Below are 14,384 nucleotides of genomic sequence, written 5' to 3'. Positions count from 1 at the left end.
TTGTCCTCAAGGGTGAAGTGGGGATATCTGGTGCACAAGTCTGAAGCCAGCTCCCAAGCAGCTTGAGCTGCATCCAAATCAGTCCATTTAATCAAGCATTAAGCAACAGCCTTATTCCCTTTTTTGATGAGTCTCCGAGCCAATAATGTTTCAGGAGAGGGGTATAAAGGACTAGCTAACTCCAATACAGGAGGATGAACAATAGTGGAGGGTAGGGAGTAACAGAATTTAAGTTGAGAGCTATGAAATGTAGGATGAAGTTGAACATCAGGAGGAAAGATGAGCTTGTAGGCAACTGCTCCTACTTTTTAAACAATAGGATATTGACGAAAATACTTGGAACTCAACTTATGATAGGGAGAGAGAGAGAGAGAGAGAGAGAGAGAGAAAGAATGGACTGTCTATAAGGTTGGAGTTTAACAAACACCCAATCACCCACCTTAAAGGAACGATCAGACCGGTGACTATTAGCCTGTGCTTGCATTTGTTGATGTGCTCTGCCCAAATGGAATTTAGCTAACTGAAGTTTTAATTCCCTAACTAAAAGAGTGTCTTCAACAACATCAATGGAGGAATCACCAGGAAGGTAAGGAAGGTGTATAGGAGGAGGATAGCCATAAAGAAGTTCAAAAGGAGTGGTTTTAATAGCAGAATGAGGGCTGGAATTGTACCACCATTCAGCTATAGATAAGAAAGAACACCAATTAGCAGGAGAATCAGTGCAAAAACACCTCAGATAGGTTTCCAAACACCAATTGAGCACTTCACTCTAGCCATCAGTTTGTGGATGATAGGCTGTTGAAGTTTGGATGGTAACACCTTGAACTGATAAGAACTCCTTCCAAAAGGAACTGATGAATATAGGATCTCTATCACTTGTGACAGAGGCTGGGAAACCATGAAGTTTAAAGATGGAATCCATGAACACAGTAGCAAGGGATTGGGCAGTGTAAGGATGAGCAAGAGTAACAAAGTGTCCATACTTAGTGAGCCTGTCAATGATTACCCAAATGACAGTCTTACCTCTAGATTTAGGCAAGCCTTCTATGAAGTCCATGTTAATGTCTGTCCAAGGGGTAGCAGGTATAGGTAGATATTGTTAGATCCCAGGGTAAGCAGAGGTGTCATACTTGTCCCTCTAGCAAATATCACATCTATGAATGAAATCCAGGATGTCCTTCCTTATTCCATTCCAATAGAAGTAAGTTAGCACCTTCCTATTAGTAGCATCAATGCCAGAGTGACCCCTAGTAGGAGTAGAATGCCATAATGTTAAGATCTGCATCCTCAGAATAGCATCATTTCCCACTACAAGTTTCCCTTTCCTCCTTAACTGCTCATTGATCCAAGTAAAATGCTTTTGTGGATGTTGAACTAAAGAAGCAATAAGAGCTTTAAGCTCAGGATCATTGTGCCAACTATCTGAAATAGCTTGCCATAAATTAGTCTGCACAAAAGAGACCATCAAGGACATCAACTCAACACCATCTACCCTGGAGAGTGAATCTGCAACAGTATTCTCCTTTCCTTTTTTGTGTTGAATTTCAAAATCAAAAGGAAGCAACTTAGATAACCATCTAAGCTGTGAATCAGTGTGTAAATTTTTCTCTAATAAGTACTTCAAGGCCTTTTGGTCAGTCTTCACTATAAAGTGCTGGCCAAGCAAATAGTGAGACCATTTAGTGACAGCAAAGACAAGGGTAAGCAATTCCCTTTCATAGACAGACAAGGCAACATGTCTGGGAGCTAATCCCTTGCTAATAAAGGCTATAGGATGACCAAGCTGCATCAGAACAACACCAATTCCAGTGCCACTGTCATCAGTCTCCACCACAAAAGGGATGGAGTAGTCAGGTAAGGCTAATATAGGTGCAGAAGTGAGTGCCAACTTCATAGCATCAAAGGCTTAGGTAGCATCTATAAACCACTTAAAGCTATCCTTATTCAAAAGCACAGTCAATGGTCGACGAATAAGACCATACCCCTTAATGAATTTCCTGTAATATCCTGCAAGCCCAAGGAAACCTCTTAGCTTTTTCATTATAGTGGGGGTGGGCCAATGTTGGACAACACTGATCTTCTTAGGATATGTAGAAACACCTTTACTAGAAATGAAATGACCCAAGTATTCCACCTTAGAAACTCCAAAAACACACTTAGAATGTTTGGCTAGAAGACTGTTAGAAACCATGACATCAAAGACCTACTGTAGATGAGAAGCATGTTCTGGTAAGGTCTTACTATATATTAAGATGTCATCAAAGAACACTAGGACAAATTTCCTCAAAAATGGTTGAAATAAGTGGTTCATAAGACGCTGAAAGGTAGAAGGGGCATTGGTTAAGCCAAAGGGTATAACCAAGTACTCATAATGACCAAGATGAGTTTTGAAGGCTGTCTTAGGTATGTCAGTTGGGACCATTCTTATCTGATGATAACGTGATCGAATATCAATTTTAGGGAATATCACTGATCCTGCTAACTCATCCAGTAGATCATATATAATAGGAATAAGGAACTTATCCTTGACAGTACATTGATTCAGTTCCCTATAATCCACTCATAACCTCCATGTTCCATCTTTCTTTCCCACTAATACCGCTGGAGATGCAAAAGGACTGTTTTTATATTGGATCACACCCTACTGTAACATGTTTTTAATTAGTTTCTCAATAATATACTTCTTTAGAAAAGAGTACCTGTAAGGCCTAATATTGATAGGCTTAGTCCCAGGTTGTAAGGGAATGCCGTGATCAAATGTACCTCTTTGTGGAGGCAAAGATGTTGGATCTGCAAACACCTGTTTATACTGATTGAGAAGGTTCTCAATAATAGCAGGAATATGAATTTCTTTGGATAAATGCAATGCATTAAACTTATTTACTGAAGGCGGCTCAGATTCAGCAACTAAAACCTGTAGCATAAAGAGCTGCATCTGGTCCCATTCATTTTGTTGATAGCCTTGGTGCTGGACAACTTGCATTCTTCAGAGGCACCCTTCAACAAATGTAACTTTCCTTGATAAGTAAAGGACATGGTTAAGTCAGTGTAGTCCATAGTGAATGGTCCGAATGTTTTCATCCACAAAGCTCCCAAAACCAAATCATATCTCCCAACTGGAAAGACTATCAAGTCTGAAGTATAAGAAGTGCCCTGTAGCATCCATTGGAAATCCCTCACTACTCCAGATGTAGCCTCCATAGAATTATTACTAAGTCTAACATAACCAACCTTAGTAGAAGAGATGGTACAACCAAGTCTTTTTACAGATTCACAATCTATAAAATTGTGAGTACTACCCTCATCCAATAGAATTTGTAGTGGCCTTTTGTTACTGTACCCAGTCACATGTATTGTTTGAGCACCTTGTATTCCACTCAATGCACATAAGGAAATCATACGAGGATCACCTTCACTAACAGACAAATCTTCAGTAGTGACCTCACCTTCTATCTTAAGGTTTGATTCCTCTAAACATTCATCATCTCCATATTCTAAACCCAATACAAAAAATTGCTTTGGAAGTGTGCATTTATGTCCTGGTGAATACTTCTCATCACAGAAATAACATAAGCCTTGAGCCCTCTTAGCTTGCATCTCAGTAGGAGAAATTGTCCTCCTATTCTTAGGAACAACTGGAGCTCTAGGTGCAGGAAAAGCTAGCTTAGTGTTTGGAGTAGAATTAGGAATATGTGCTCAGGTTGGTGATGAGTCATAAACATGTCTTCCCAAAGCAAGGGAATTTTTTTTTACCAGAATTAGACCTATGTGCTATACCATTAGCAGCCAAGGTAGACTCTGCCAACCTAGCTAACCTATGTGTTTTAGAGAGAGTCTGAGGTTCATGCATCTTCACGGGATTCACTAATTCCTCCTTAAGTCCTCCCAGGAAAGAAGAGATAGCTTGACTGATAGACAAATCACATTGAGCTAGAAGTCGAGCAAAAGCAAACTGAAATTCTCTCATTCTAACATAGGATCAGAGAACTCTTCACTAAATGTCTCAACCAAGGCAGCTAAGTAGTCATCTCAGTCAGGCACTTCAAGTGATTCACGACATTTCATATAGGACTGATGCCATTCTAAGGCCTCATCATCCAAATTCATTACAACTAGACTCACTCTTTGATTAATAGGAGTTTTATCAACAAAGAAATATTGCTCGATCATTTACAACCACCTCTTCAAATTTCCCCATTGAAACGATGGAAAAGTAAGTTATGTCTTCGATTTGTATTAGCACAATAAAGATTCAGACCTAAGATCCCTTGCCCGGATTGGAGAACTTTATCCTTAGCATTCGAGTTGATGCATTGTCCTTCGATTGTTGATTCAATTTCCAATCTTTGAATGAACTTTTGAGAAAACTTATCATATGAAGCAAATCAGCGTGTCGCTTATCAATGTCATCTCGCAGTTCCTGCTGCTTCTAAGCTAGCTCTTCCCTGAGATCTAACTACTGTGTAGGTTGAGCTACTATCACCACATCAACAGCTCTATGCGGTCCCATTGTCTACGAGCTATGATACAATTGATACCAAATTGTAGGTATCGATCAGTGCAACACTGATGAAATGAAGAGAAAGAGATAAGAAGAAAGAAGGAGAAGAGAGGAGATCAGAGATTAAGAGATTTCAGAATTTTTTTAGTATTCAATAATGTGTTTTCCCTCTTATATTTCTCCTACTTATATATCTAATACAAGGAATTCAAATACATGTAAAAGAAGAGCAAACTAGCTGAAATTGACTTTAACTAACTTTCCCACCATTCCCTCTTTTTGAATTGTCGGCACAACTGTTACATGTTAACTAACTGCTCATCCACATGGCATCCTAGCTGGCATCTGAGTTGGCATTGGGTACCTTGCTAGCTGAATTATGTGTATCATTCTTGAATGGTAGACTTGCAATGGAAGATATTAGAAGAAGTTTTATCAGCCAATTCCCCATGAAAGGTACCATCAAAATTGCATATTTTGATCCTAAACATATGTACCTAGATTTCACTGCCCTCACAGACTATAATTTCATATATTTCAAAAGATTCATCAATTTAGCTGGATGCACAATGAAATTAGGTCCTTTGACACCAGACTCTATCCCAGAAATTGAAACCCCATTAGCCCCAGTTTGCATATTACTACATCAGTAACAATGACACCTATACAAATGGGACATTTTGACGAAAATGCTTTCTTCTGTTGGTCAAGCTCTAGCTTTGGACCAAGCTACTTACTCTAAATATAGGGGCAATATAGCCAAGATAAGAATTGAGGTTGATATATCTAAGTGCAAAGATGATGAAATATGGGTGGGCTATAGCAGATTGGAAGACAATAGTGAAGATGGATTTTGGTTGAAAGTGGAATATGAACATATTCCAAAATATTATCAGTATTGCTGCCTTCAAGGACACTCTGAGAATGAGTGCTATTCAAAAAACAATGATCAGGAAAGGAAAGAAAACTTGGAGAAAGACAGAGAGAAAGAAATTATCAAAGATGTGGAACAACCAAAAGAACAAAACAACAATGAGGAGGCTCCATTTCAACAAGTCAGGAGAAGAAACAAAAGACGAACTAACCAAAGATACGAGAGGGTTGATAAACAACCTCAGAAGGAGCACAATCAAGGCCAACCTGAAAACCAACAATAGACTCAGCAGGTGTTGAAGCAAAATACTCAAGAGACTACTACCAGTCATTGGGACAACACTTAATCCAATTTACAGGACCATCAATCAAATTTTGAGACATCTCAAAAGAACATTGCCGACACTGAGAATACTAGGTCACATGCAGAGCAAGATGCTCACAAGCACAACCAGAGTAATATCCAACTAGAGCCTGTACTAACCAATACATCCATTCCTTCACCACAATCCAACAAGCACCAGGAAGATACCACCAACACTGATAAGAATACTATCCCCCCTTTAGCTATAAATCTGACAAAACAAACAACCCAGAAGCATACCCACATTTCACCCCAAATGAAGAACACCCCTACAACTCAAGCCAATAATCACCAAAAAGAGACTGTCAATATTGAAAAGAATACTACATCTCCACAACAAACTCCCCTGCAAAGAAAATGGACAAGACACCAATTCAAACACTCCTAATACCAAGAATAACACCAATTTAGATTCACTATTCTATGTCACGGAATCACCGGAGGATGATAATATTTAGGAGATTTCCTCAAAGAACAAACTCACTCCTACCCTTGCAAATGATCAGCTTCATATGGTACAACCAAACCTGCAAGTTATGCCTCTTCAAATTGCTATACCTCCCAAAGAAAACTATCATCCTTTTCATATTAATGATATCACATCAGATGGGGAAGATGAATATGAGAGCAATAATGGAAACACATTAAGTGAAGAAGAAGAACGTGAAATAGGAAGTGCAGAGAAAGACAATGTTGAAGACCAAACTATTGACAAATGCAGTCCTCAAGCTCTCTCTAACCCTGATGTTAGTAGAGAATTTGAAGAGATTACAGATACCCATAACTTGTCTCCTAGAGGAGAAGGATTATACAAAATAGGTAAAAGTAGAGGGGGTGGTATTGCCCCTCTCACAAGGTCCAGAGCTAAGCTGGCATCCCCTACCCAAACTTTTCATGATTAATACAATCATATGGAACATTAGAGGCATTAAGAATGCCTTTGAAAGACTCAAATTTCTCAAACTTAGCAACAATCACACTTTCATAGCTATCCTTCAGCCCCTTGCCAGTATTGATAAGATTCAAAGATACAAGAGAGCACTAGGTTTCTCTCAAGCTTTCTCCAACATCAATAGTAAAATTTGGATTTTTGCTCAAGATGATATGAATTGCTCCATTGTAGATGACCAAGAACATGTTCTTACATGTACATTGCATCTGAACAATGATGAAGATGTTATGCTCTCTATTGTGTATGCCAAGATTAAATCTAATTTAAGAACTCCCTTTGGGATGACTTAAATAGATTATTTGGCACTTCTTTACCTTGGTGTGTTGCAGGAGACTTTAACTGCCTTAATGAAGAATAAGAAAAAGAAGTGGGTGCTCCTCATAAATATCAAAAAGCCCCCCTCCTCAATTGCATTCTGGATTGTAACTTATTATATTTATGATTTTCGGGGCACAAATTCACATGGTGTAATGATTGGGCACCAGATAGAAGAATATGGAAAAGACTAGATAGAGCTATAGTTGTGTACCGTGAAAATGGTAATAACAATTAAATTTGATTATGAGGTTCTAAAAATACATGATATATTTTTATGCTAGTTGTTAAGCAATGGATGCTGGGTAAAAGGTTAGAAATCAAGATTACAGCTTAGGAACGATATGACAATCGAACCGAATAGTTGGAGACCGGGGCCTTGAGCCGTCGATTATAATGCCTCGAGGTAGAGTTGGGTAATCAGCTTAGAGCGATCGAGGGAGGACTAACACTTTATGAGAGCTACGGTGATGTCTCTTTATGATAAATGATAGGCAATAAATGATGAACTATAAATAGAACACAATGGATATGAATAACAAATGCAAATAATGAGATCAAGAGAATATGTTAGAAAGTAGAGAGAATGTTCTAGTGTATTTAGTATTGAACAACAGATGTCTACAAAATGACAAGGATCTCCTTTATATATGAGGGGGAATCCTAACATAGTACAAATGCATTAATTACAAAGATATGGAGATGGTACAGCTAGTTAATGTCTTGATTCATTTCTGGACTAGTCTACTAGACTTTGTCAGCCCTATTTATGCGCCTTGGGAACTCCCCATTTTCTCTCCGTAATCGTCAGTCTATACTACCCCGAGGTTGAGCATCGATGTCCCTCGAGGGATTAAACTCGGCCATAGCCTCGAGCCTTCGAGACGTGCTTACGAGGAATCGTAACGATGGAAAATTGGACCCTCCGATTTTACCGTATACAGATAGTCCCCGCGTTTCTTAGAGTAGAACGATAAGAAACGACTTTGATACACATCTCTTCGAACTTTCCATGATGATGTTATATTGATAATGTCATACTTATGACGTGAGCCCTTATGACAACTGAGGCATCCCGTCGATCCATCTTCCCAAGATTATTCAATGCATGGACGACTCTTATTCTTTAAAGCGATAATATCGTCGTCGGTCCAGCTCCCAAAAACGCATTGATTGCGCCTGCCGATACGTCTTTCAAAGACATTGATTGCGCCGTCGGTTACGTTGCTGCCCTTTCTATAAATGGGAACCTCCTGGAACCAATTCTTCATTCAAAATGTTCTTCAGCAGCCTTTCACCCCTTCTCTCCATCCTCATTCATTGTTATTTCCCATGTTTGAGGAACATGGCCCTAAGGTTACATGGCGGCGTTCTCATCAGTTATGACATGGCCTTTTTACAGGGCTTTTCCTTACCGAGTGAGATTGTATTGATTTGTTGTTGTTGTTGACCCGAGGTGATGAGAGAGAAATCTCAAATTATCCTCGCATTAGAGGATATAAGGACTATGAACTTCTACTCATCTCTCCTGAATACCCGGCGCGGCGCCTCACTCCTTTTGCTTTCTGTGGAGTGAGGTGGTACTATCTACTAACTGTTTCATCCCGCACCGGTGTAACGTCTCAAGAAGTGGCTTCATAATAGTAGTGCTAGCGAAATCCATACTAGCCAGATTTTTCACTCAGTCACTTCTTCATCCTTTTATGCTTCTTCTGCGTCACTTTCCTCTTCTCCATTTTCTCACTTTCCTCTTCTTCATCTTCTCCCTTGGAGATATCATTTTGGAAGACCGATATGAGACCCTCGAGGAGATGGCGCTCGAAGATACTACCGCCGTGGATGCATCCCCGAGAATAGATTAGGCTCTTGGCTCTACTATATGTGTATTTTTTTGCTTCTTTGTATCTGTGTAAGGACACTTCGTGGGCTTTTGTAATCATATGCTTATGAATACAAAGATGTTTCTTCAATTTACCTCTGATTTATGCTATATTGCTTTTTATCTGTGTTTGTGGAGAATCTGAATGCACAACTCCACTGATTGGTGCGAGTATTGAGCCCGGGTGCAAGTATTTCTTGTAGCCCTTGATTGATCAAAAAGACTCCCCATAGAACCCTTTTCTGTTCCTTGGATCGAGCCCGGATCGGTTTGATAAAATTGGGTCATCGAGATCCCCGACTCTGAGTTGAATGAGAGTAGGGCTTCAAACTTTTAGTACGAGACTTAGCCTTTTAGACCCTGCGATAGTCCTTGATGGGAGGATTTGCTCGGATGCTTGAGAATAAAGATAGACTTTGGGCTTTTGGGAGAAGTCCCAGAGTGGGGGTTTGTTCAAGCTCAGGCTACCTAGAGACTTGCTTTGAACTTAGTGTAGATAGCCTTAAGGCGTTGTAGATAGATCCCGGATAAGGGCTTACCCGGGTTTGGATGGTACCTCGAGGCCAAGCCCGTATGAGTATGTTCTTAGAGATTATCTTCTTCTTGGTGGAGGACCTCGAGATCAGGTACCATCTCGAGGCCTGTAATGATACTAATGGCTTCCTGGAGTCGCTCTTCTTCTTGGTGAAGGTCCTCGAGATCGGGTACCATCTCGAGGCCTGAAATGATGCCAATGGCTTTCTAGAGCCTATCTTCTTTTTGGTGAAGGTCCTCGAGATCGGGTACCATCTCGAGGCCTGTAATGATGCCAATGGCTTTCTGGAGCCTATCTTCTTTTTGGTGAAGGTCCTCGAGATCGGGTACTATCTCGAGGCCTGTAATGATGCCAATGGCGTTTTGGATCCTATCTTCTTTTTGGTGAAGGTCCTCAAGATCGGGTACCATCTCGAGGCTTGGTTGATGTAGGGTCTCCAAACCCGAAACGTAGTATGGCAGCGTCAAGTGTATGACACGGTTATAAAGTGACTAAGTCGATTCCGCTGTCATATCTTTCCAAAGCGATAAAAGCTTTAGCCAGTATTTTTAATCGGCCTTTGAGGCAGGCGGGTGGTCGCCGCTTTTTCCATATATAGGTTGTCTTCGCCCTTTTGGAGATTCTGCTATTCTAAGTAGTTATCCTCTTTTATAGAGTTTTCCTTTCCTGCGTTAGGTCCTTCCTCATTTCAATTTTGATGCCCTTGCTCATGTTCCCGCTCCAATTCTCTAATTTTACCATAGTCACGGCTGCTACATAAGGGTTCACTCGGTAAAGAAAAAGGAGCTCCGCCTTTGGGCACTTTATTTCGGGAGGGAATCTCCCTTCACAAAAGACTCCCAACGTTCGAGGTTATTAGGAGTATGCCTCGAAATTCATTTCTTTAATAAGAGAGGAGCACCTTGAGTTTGTGAGAAAGGATTGTGGATGGGGAGAAAAGGTAGCATTGCGAGTACCTTACCCGGAGGAGAGCATCATGGACCATGCCGAGAGATTTTTGAACGTGTACACGTACCCCTTTACACTGGGCCCCCTTGATGGGGTTGTGCTCGACTTCTATCGAAAGTACCAGGTACCTTGGCGCAGATTCACCCATCATTTTGGCGGATAGTATTGATGATGAGGTTCTTTGTGGAAGAAAAAGGTCTTGAATTCACTCTTAGTCATCTCATCAGGCTGTATTGGCCCTTTCACCATCGAGGCCTGCTGACCCTGTAATGCCGATCCACCATACCTTTTGTTGTTGACGATAAAGAAGATGGAGATCGGGGATGGATGGGCCGATTCGTCCGGGTACGGACTGTCGATATTATTCCAGTGGAGTTTCTGCCATTTCCTGAGGAATGGAATTTTACACGTAAGTGGTACACTCATGCCTTCGTAGTTTTGTTTATGGCAAAGGCGGGCTTCATAAATGCGCCTTATTTTCCTTTTCTATAGCGATTTCGTAGATGCCGGGCAAGGTTCCTGATCTGCCGGATTGGGTTTGGAAGTTGGCGACCCACTCGACTTACAATGAGCGTAAGTGGCGAGCTTTATGATGTTTAGCTTAAAGCACAATATTTCTATGTATATCGCCTCATATTTTACTTTTGTTTCATGAATTTGGGATGTTAAATGCTATGATTTATATTAATTTGAAGTGTTTTTATGTGTAGGAATGATTCGGGAGCAATTGGGGACAAAACGCGCAAGATTTGAACCAAAACGAGCAAAACCGGACGAATTGAGCATTTGGGTGCCACCTGTCTCGCTAGAGGCAGAATAGAAGTTTGAGGTAGTGCCCTGGTGGGAGCTTGGCGCCAGTGACATGATTTTGTCCTATTTTTCCCGGGACACAGTTTATTCGGCCCTAGACCTACCCAACACGTATAAAAGAAAGACTAAGCCTATTTTTGAGGGGAGAGACGCCACTTTGGAGGAAAGATACACACAAAATATCCGGGAGCAAGAACATCTCAGATTTCTTCATCCATTCTTGTATTTTCAATTATCCAAAATTTATGCAATTGTTTGCTAGTATCATGAGTGGATAAAACTCCATTGTTCTAGGGTTGCGATTTAGCCATGAATATTGTTGTTTAACTTTGACTTAACCTCGATTATAATCACTAATATATGGTTGTTTCTTCCATTCTGTGATTAATTGCTTAATTTTCTGGCCAGCAGTTAGGTTCTATTTACTATCTATGTTATGCTTGGGAAAGCTGTGTTTAGATTAGAGAAGAATTGAAGAGATCATGATCTTAGTCCTTAGGGGGGCGGATATGTGGTTAGGATAGGAATATACCTAGTCACTGTGCTTAATTAAATATTGTAATCTTAATGCATTCTTAATAGATTGATTCCACAGGAATATAGGCGTTAATCTATTTTGAATAGGCGAGTAGTACTTCGGGAGAAGGCTATGAAAGCAATTATCGATTAATTACCAACCATGAGTGAATTGTACGAGAGGGAGAGTTAACTAGAACACAATAAGATTGGTGAATCGATCACAACCCTGGAATATTTGTCTCTATTGAATACATAACAATCACTCTATTGCTTGATAATTTAGTTATTACTTAGAATTATAGTTTAGTATAATTAAACTCTTGAACACAAATTTAGCTTTATTGTATAACAATATTGGTGAGTTAGTGAGTAGTTGATATAAGTCTCTATGGGTTCGACACTCGACTTATTATTTTATTACTTGTACGACCACGTATACTTGCATTTGCATTTGGGAGCAACAAGTTTTTGGCGCAGTTGCCGGGGACTTGACTATTAACTACTTTCTGGTTTTTGTTTTAATTGTTTATTTCGTCAAGTCTAACATTACTTGATTGTTGCTCGGATCTTAGGTACTTTGATTGAATGCGAAGGGTCAGAAGTCAAGACCGACTTCAAGGCTTTGACCCTGAACCTGAGAGAATATTTCACAGGAGGTTGAGGGAAGCAAGGGACACAAATAATATTCAGACACTTGTTCAATTTCCTGGGAACATGGCAGAGGAGCAACACATGGCTGTTCAGGAGGTGGCAATGCCAGTATTTCCAATGTCACCTCTAGCATTGTGAATCCCAGAATCACTGGGCACTTTGAGCTGAAACAAAGCATGATTCAGATACTTCATGCGAATGGGCAGTTTATGGGTCTTCCACACGAGGATCCACAACAGCATATCCTGAACTTCTTGGAGATTAGTGACATTTATATCACTAACGGAGTCACTCCAAACTATGTGAGGCTCACACTTTTTCCATTCTCGCTGTTAGATGAACCAAAGCGATGGCTGAAGGCAGAACCAGCTAATTCTATTACCTCATGGAATGATTTGGCAAGGAAATTTCTGGCTAGGTTCTTCCCTTCAGGCAAAACTGCAAAGATCATAAGTGTGATAGTTGCCTTCAAACAGAAAATGGGAGTCTTTATACTCTGCTTGGGAGAGATTCAAGGGGCTAATCAGAGACTGTCGTCATCACAATCAGACAAGAGAAGTATTGGCTCACACTTTCATAGAAGGTCTACATCCTGAAACAAAGTTTGTAGTAGATAATGTAGCTGGAGGTCAAGTGTTAGAGAAAAGCTTTGACGAGATATATGCATTATTGAACAAATTCTCCAAAACCAATCTGGATTGGCAAGGAGAGATGGGTAGACACACAGTGCAAAAGTCTGGAGGAGTTCTTAAGTTAGACGTCGTCTCAGCATTATCAACGCAGATTTCTACACTAACCAACCAAGTTAATCAGATGACCTTGATTATCAATAAGCAACAAGCACAACCGGTACAACAGGTTCAAGTGTTTTGTGAAATATGTGGAGAGGGTCACACGAGAAACATATGCCCCGCTAATCCAGAGTCTGTCTGCTTTGTGGGTAATTCAAATAGGGGCCAAACAAATCAATAAGGAAACACTTACAATCCCAACTGGAGGAACCACCCAAACTTCTCTTGGGGTGGAAACCAAGGTACTTAGAATCAATACAGGCCTCAAGCACCTCAACAACATATATAGACCACCTCAGGTTGAACAACAAGCGAGTCCAACAAGTCACCTTGAAGACATGTTGAAAAAAGTGATGGCTGAACAGCAAGCCCTTGCTCATAAATTTATGGCTGAGCAGCAAGCCCAAGCCGCAACAATGAGAAATTTGGAGCTCCAAATGGGATAGCTTGCCAGTGCTCAAAACACTAGACCAGCTGGAGCTCTTCTAAGTGACACTGAAGCTAATCCTAAGGCATCCTTAATGTTGTGTCATTGAGGAATGGGAGGCAATTAGAAGAAGTTCAGTCAAAAAGAGGAAACAAGTGACTTTTAATAAGAGGCCTACCACTATAGAATCAACATTAGAAAAATCTAAGGAGTCAGAGAAGCCAGCTGGAGAGGCGATGGTTGAGCAACCCCCACCATTGGTTGCAAGGCAACCACCTCCGTTCCCTCAAAGATTGCAGAAAGTAAGGGATAATACCGCATATAAAAAGTTTCTTGATATTTTGAAGAAGGTGCTAATTAATAATCCATTGGTTGACATCTTACAAGAAGTACCCAAATATGCAAAGTACATCAAGGATATAGTGGAAAATAAAAGGAGGCTGACCGAGTTCGAAACTATGGCACTCACTAAGGAGTGCAGTTCAAGAATTTAGGGTAAGTTACCTCAGAAATTGAAGGATCCAGGTAGTTTCACTATCCAAATCTCGATTGGTAAATATGTTGTTTGTCAAGCTTTATGTGATCTTGGAGCAAGCATCAATTTGATGCCGCTATCTATTTTCAGACAGTTGGGGTTGGGTGAGCCAAGCCCAACAACAGTTATCTTACAGTTGGCAGCGTTGATCATTCCCTTGCTCATCCTGAGGGAGTGATTGAAGATGTGTTAGTTCAAGTGGGTTCTTTCATATTCCTGGTTGATTTCATTATCTTGGATTACGAGCCTAATCAGGAAGTCCCATTTATTTTGGGGCGTCTATT

General features: G+C 40.4%; 1 protein-coding gene across 1 annotated transcript; it reads left to right on the top strand.

Moving 5' to 3' along the window:
- The first annotated feature begins 12,281 nt into the window (after positions 1-12,281).
- LOC138881048 (uncharacterized) lies at positions 12,282-14,059 on the top strand. The gene is made up of 4 exons (XM_070161248.1): positions 12,282-12,455; positions 12,554-12,765; positions 12,824-13,196; positions 13,676-14,059. Exons 1-4 carry the CDS (start codon positions 12,282-12,284, stop codon positions 14,057-14,059), a joined length of 1,143 nt encoding a protein of 380 aa, XP_070017349.1.
- Positions 14,060-14,384: the final 325 nt, after the last annotated feature.

Source organism: Nicotiana sylvestris, chromosome 11 (genome assembly GCF_000393655.2).
Source record: "Nicotiana sylvestris chromosome 11, ASM39365v2, whole genome shotgun sequence".
In the NCBI taxonomy this organism is placed as follows: Eukaryota; Viridiplantae; Streptophyta; class Magnoliopsida; order Solanales; family Solanaceae; genus Nicotiana; species Nicotiana sylvestris.
The sequence above is the reverse complement of the archived record's forward strand: the minus strand, read 5'-3'. Positions and strand labels throughout refer to the sequence as shown.

Bases quoted from the DNA above. Each gene is read 5' to 3' on its own strand.
- LOC138881048 (XM_070161248.1), top strand. From the start codon at position 12,282: ATGCGAAGGGTCAGAAGTCAAGACCGACTTCAAGGCTTTGACCCTGAA. The intron at 12,456-12,553 runs GTATTTCCAATG...GCGAATGGGCAG, and splicing joins TTCAGGAGGTGGCAATGCCA to TTTATGGGTCTTCCACACGA. The intron at 13,197-13,675 runs GTACAACAGGTT...TGTGTCATTGAG, and splicing joins ATAAGCAACAAGCACAACCG to GAATGGGAGGCAATTAGAAG.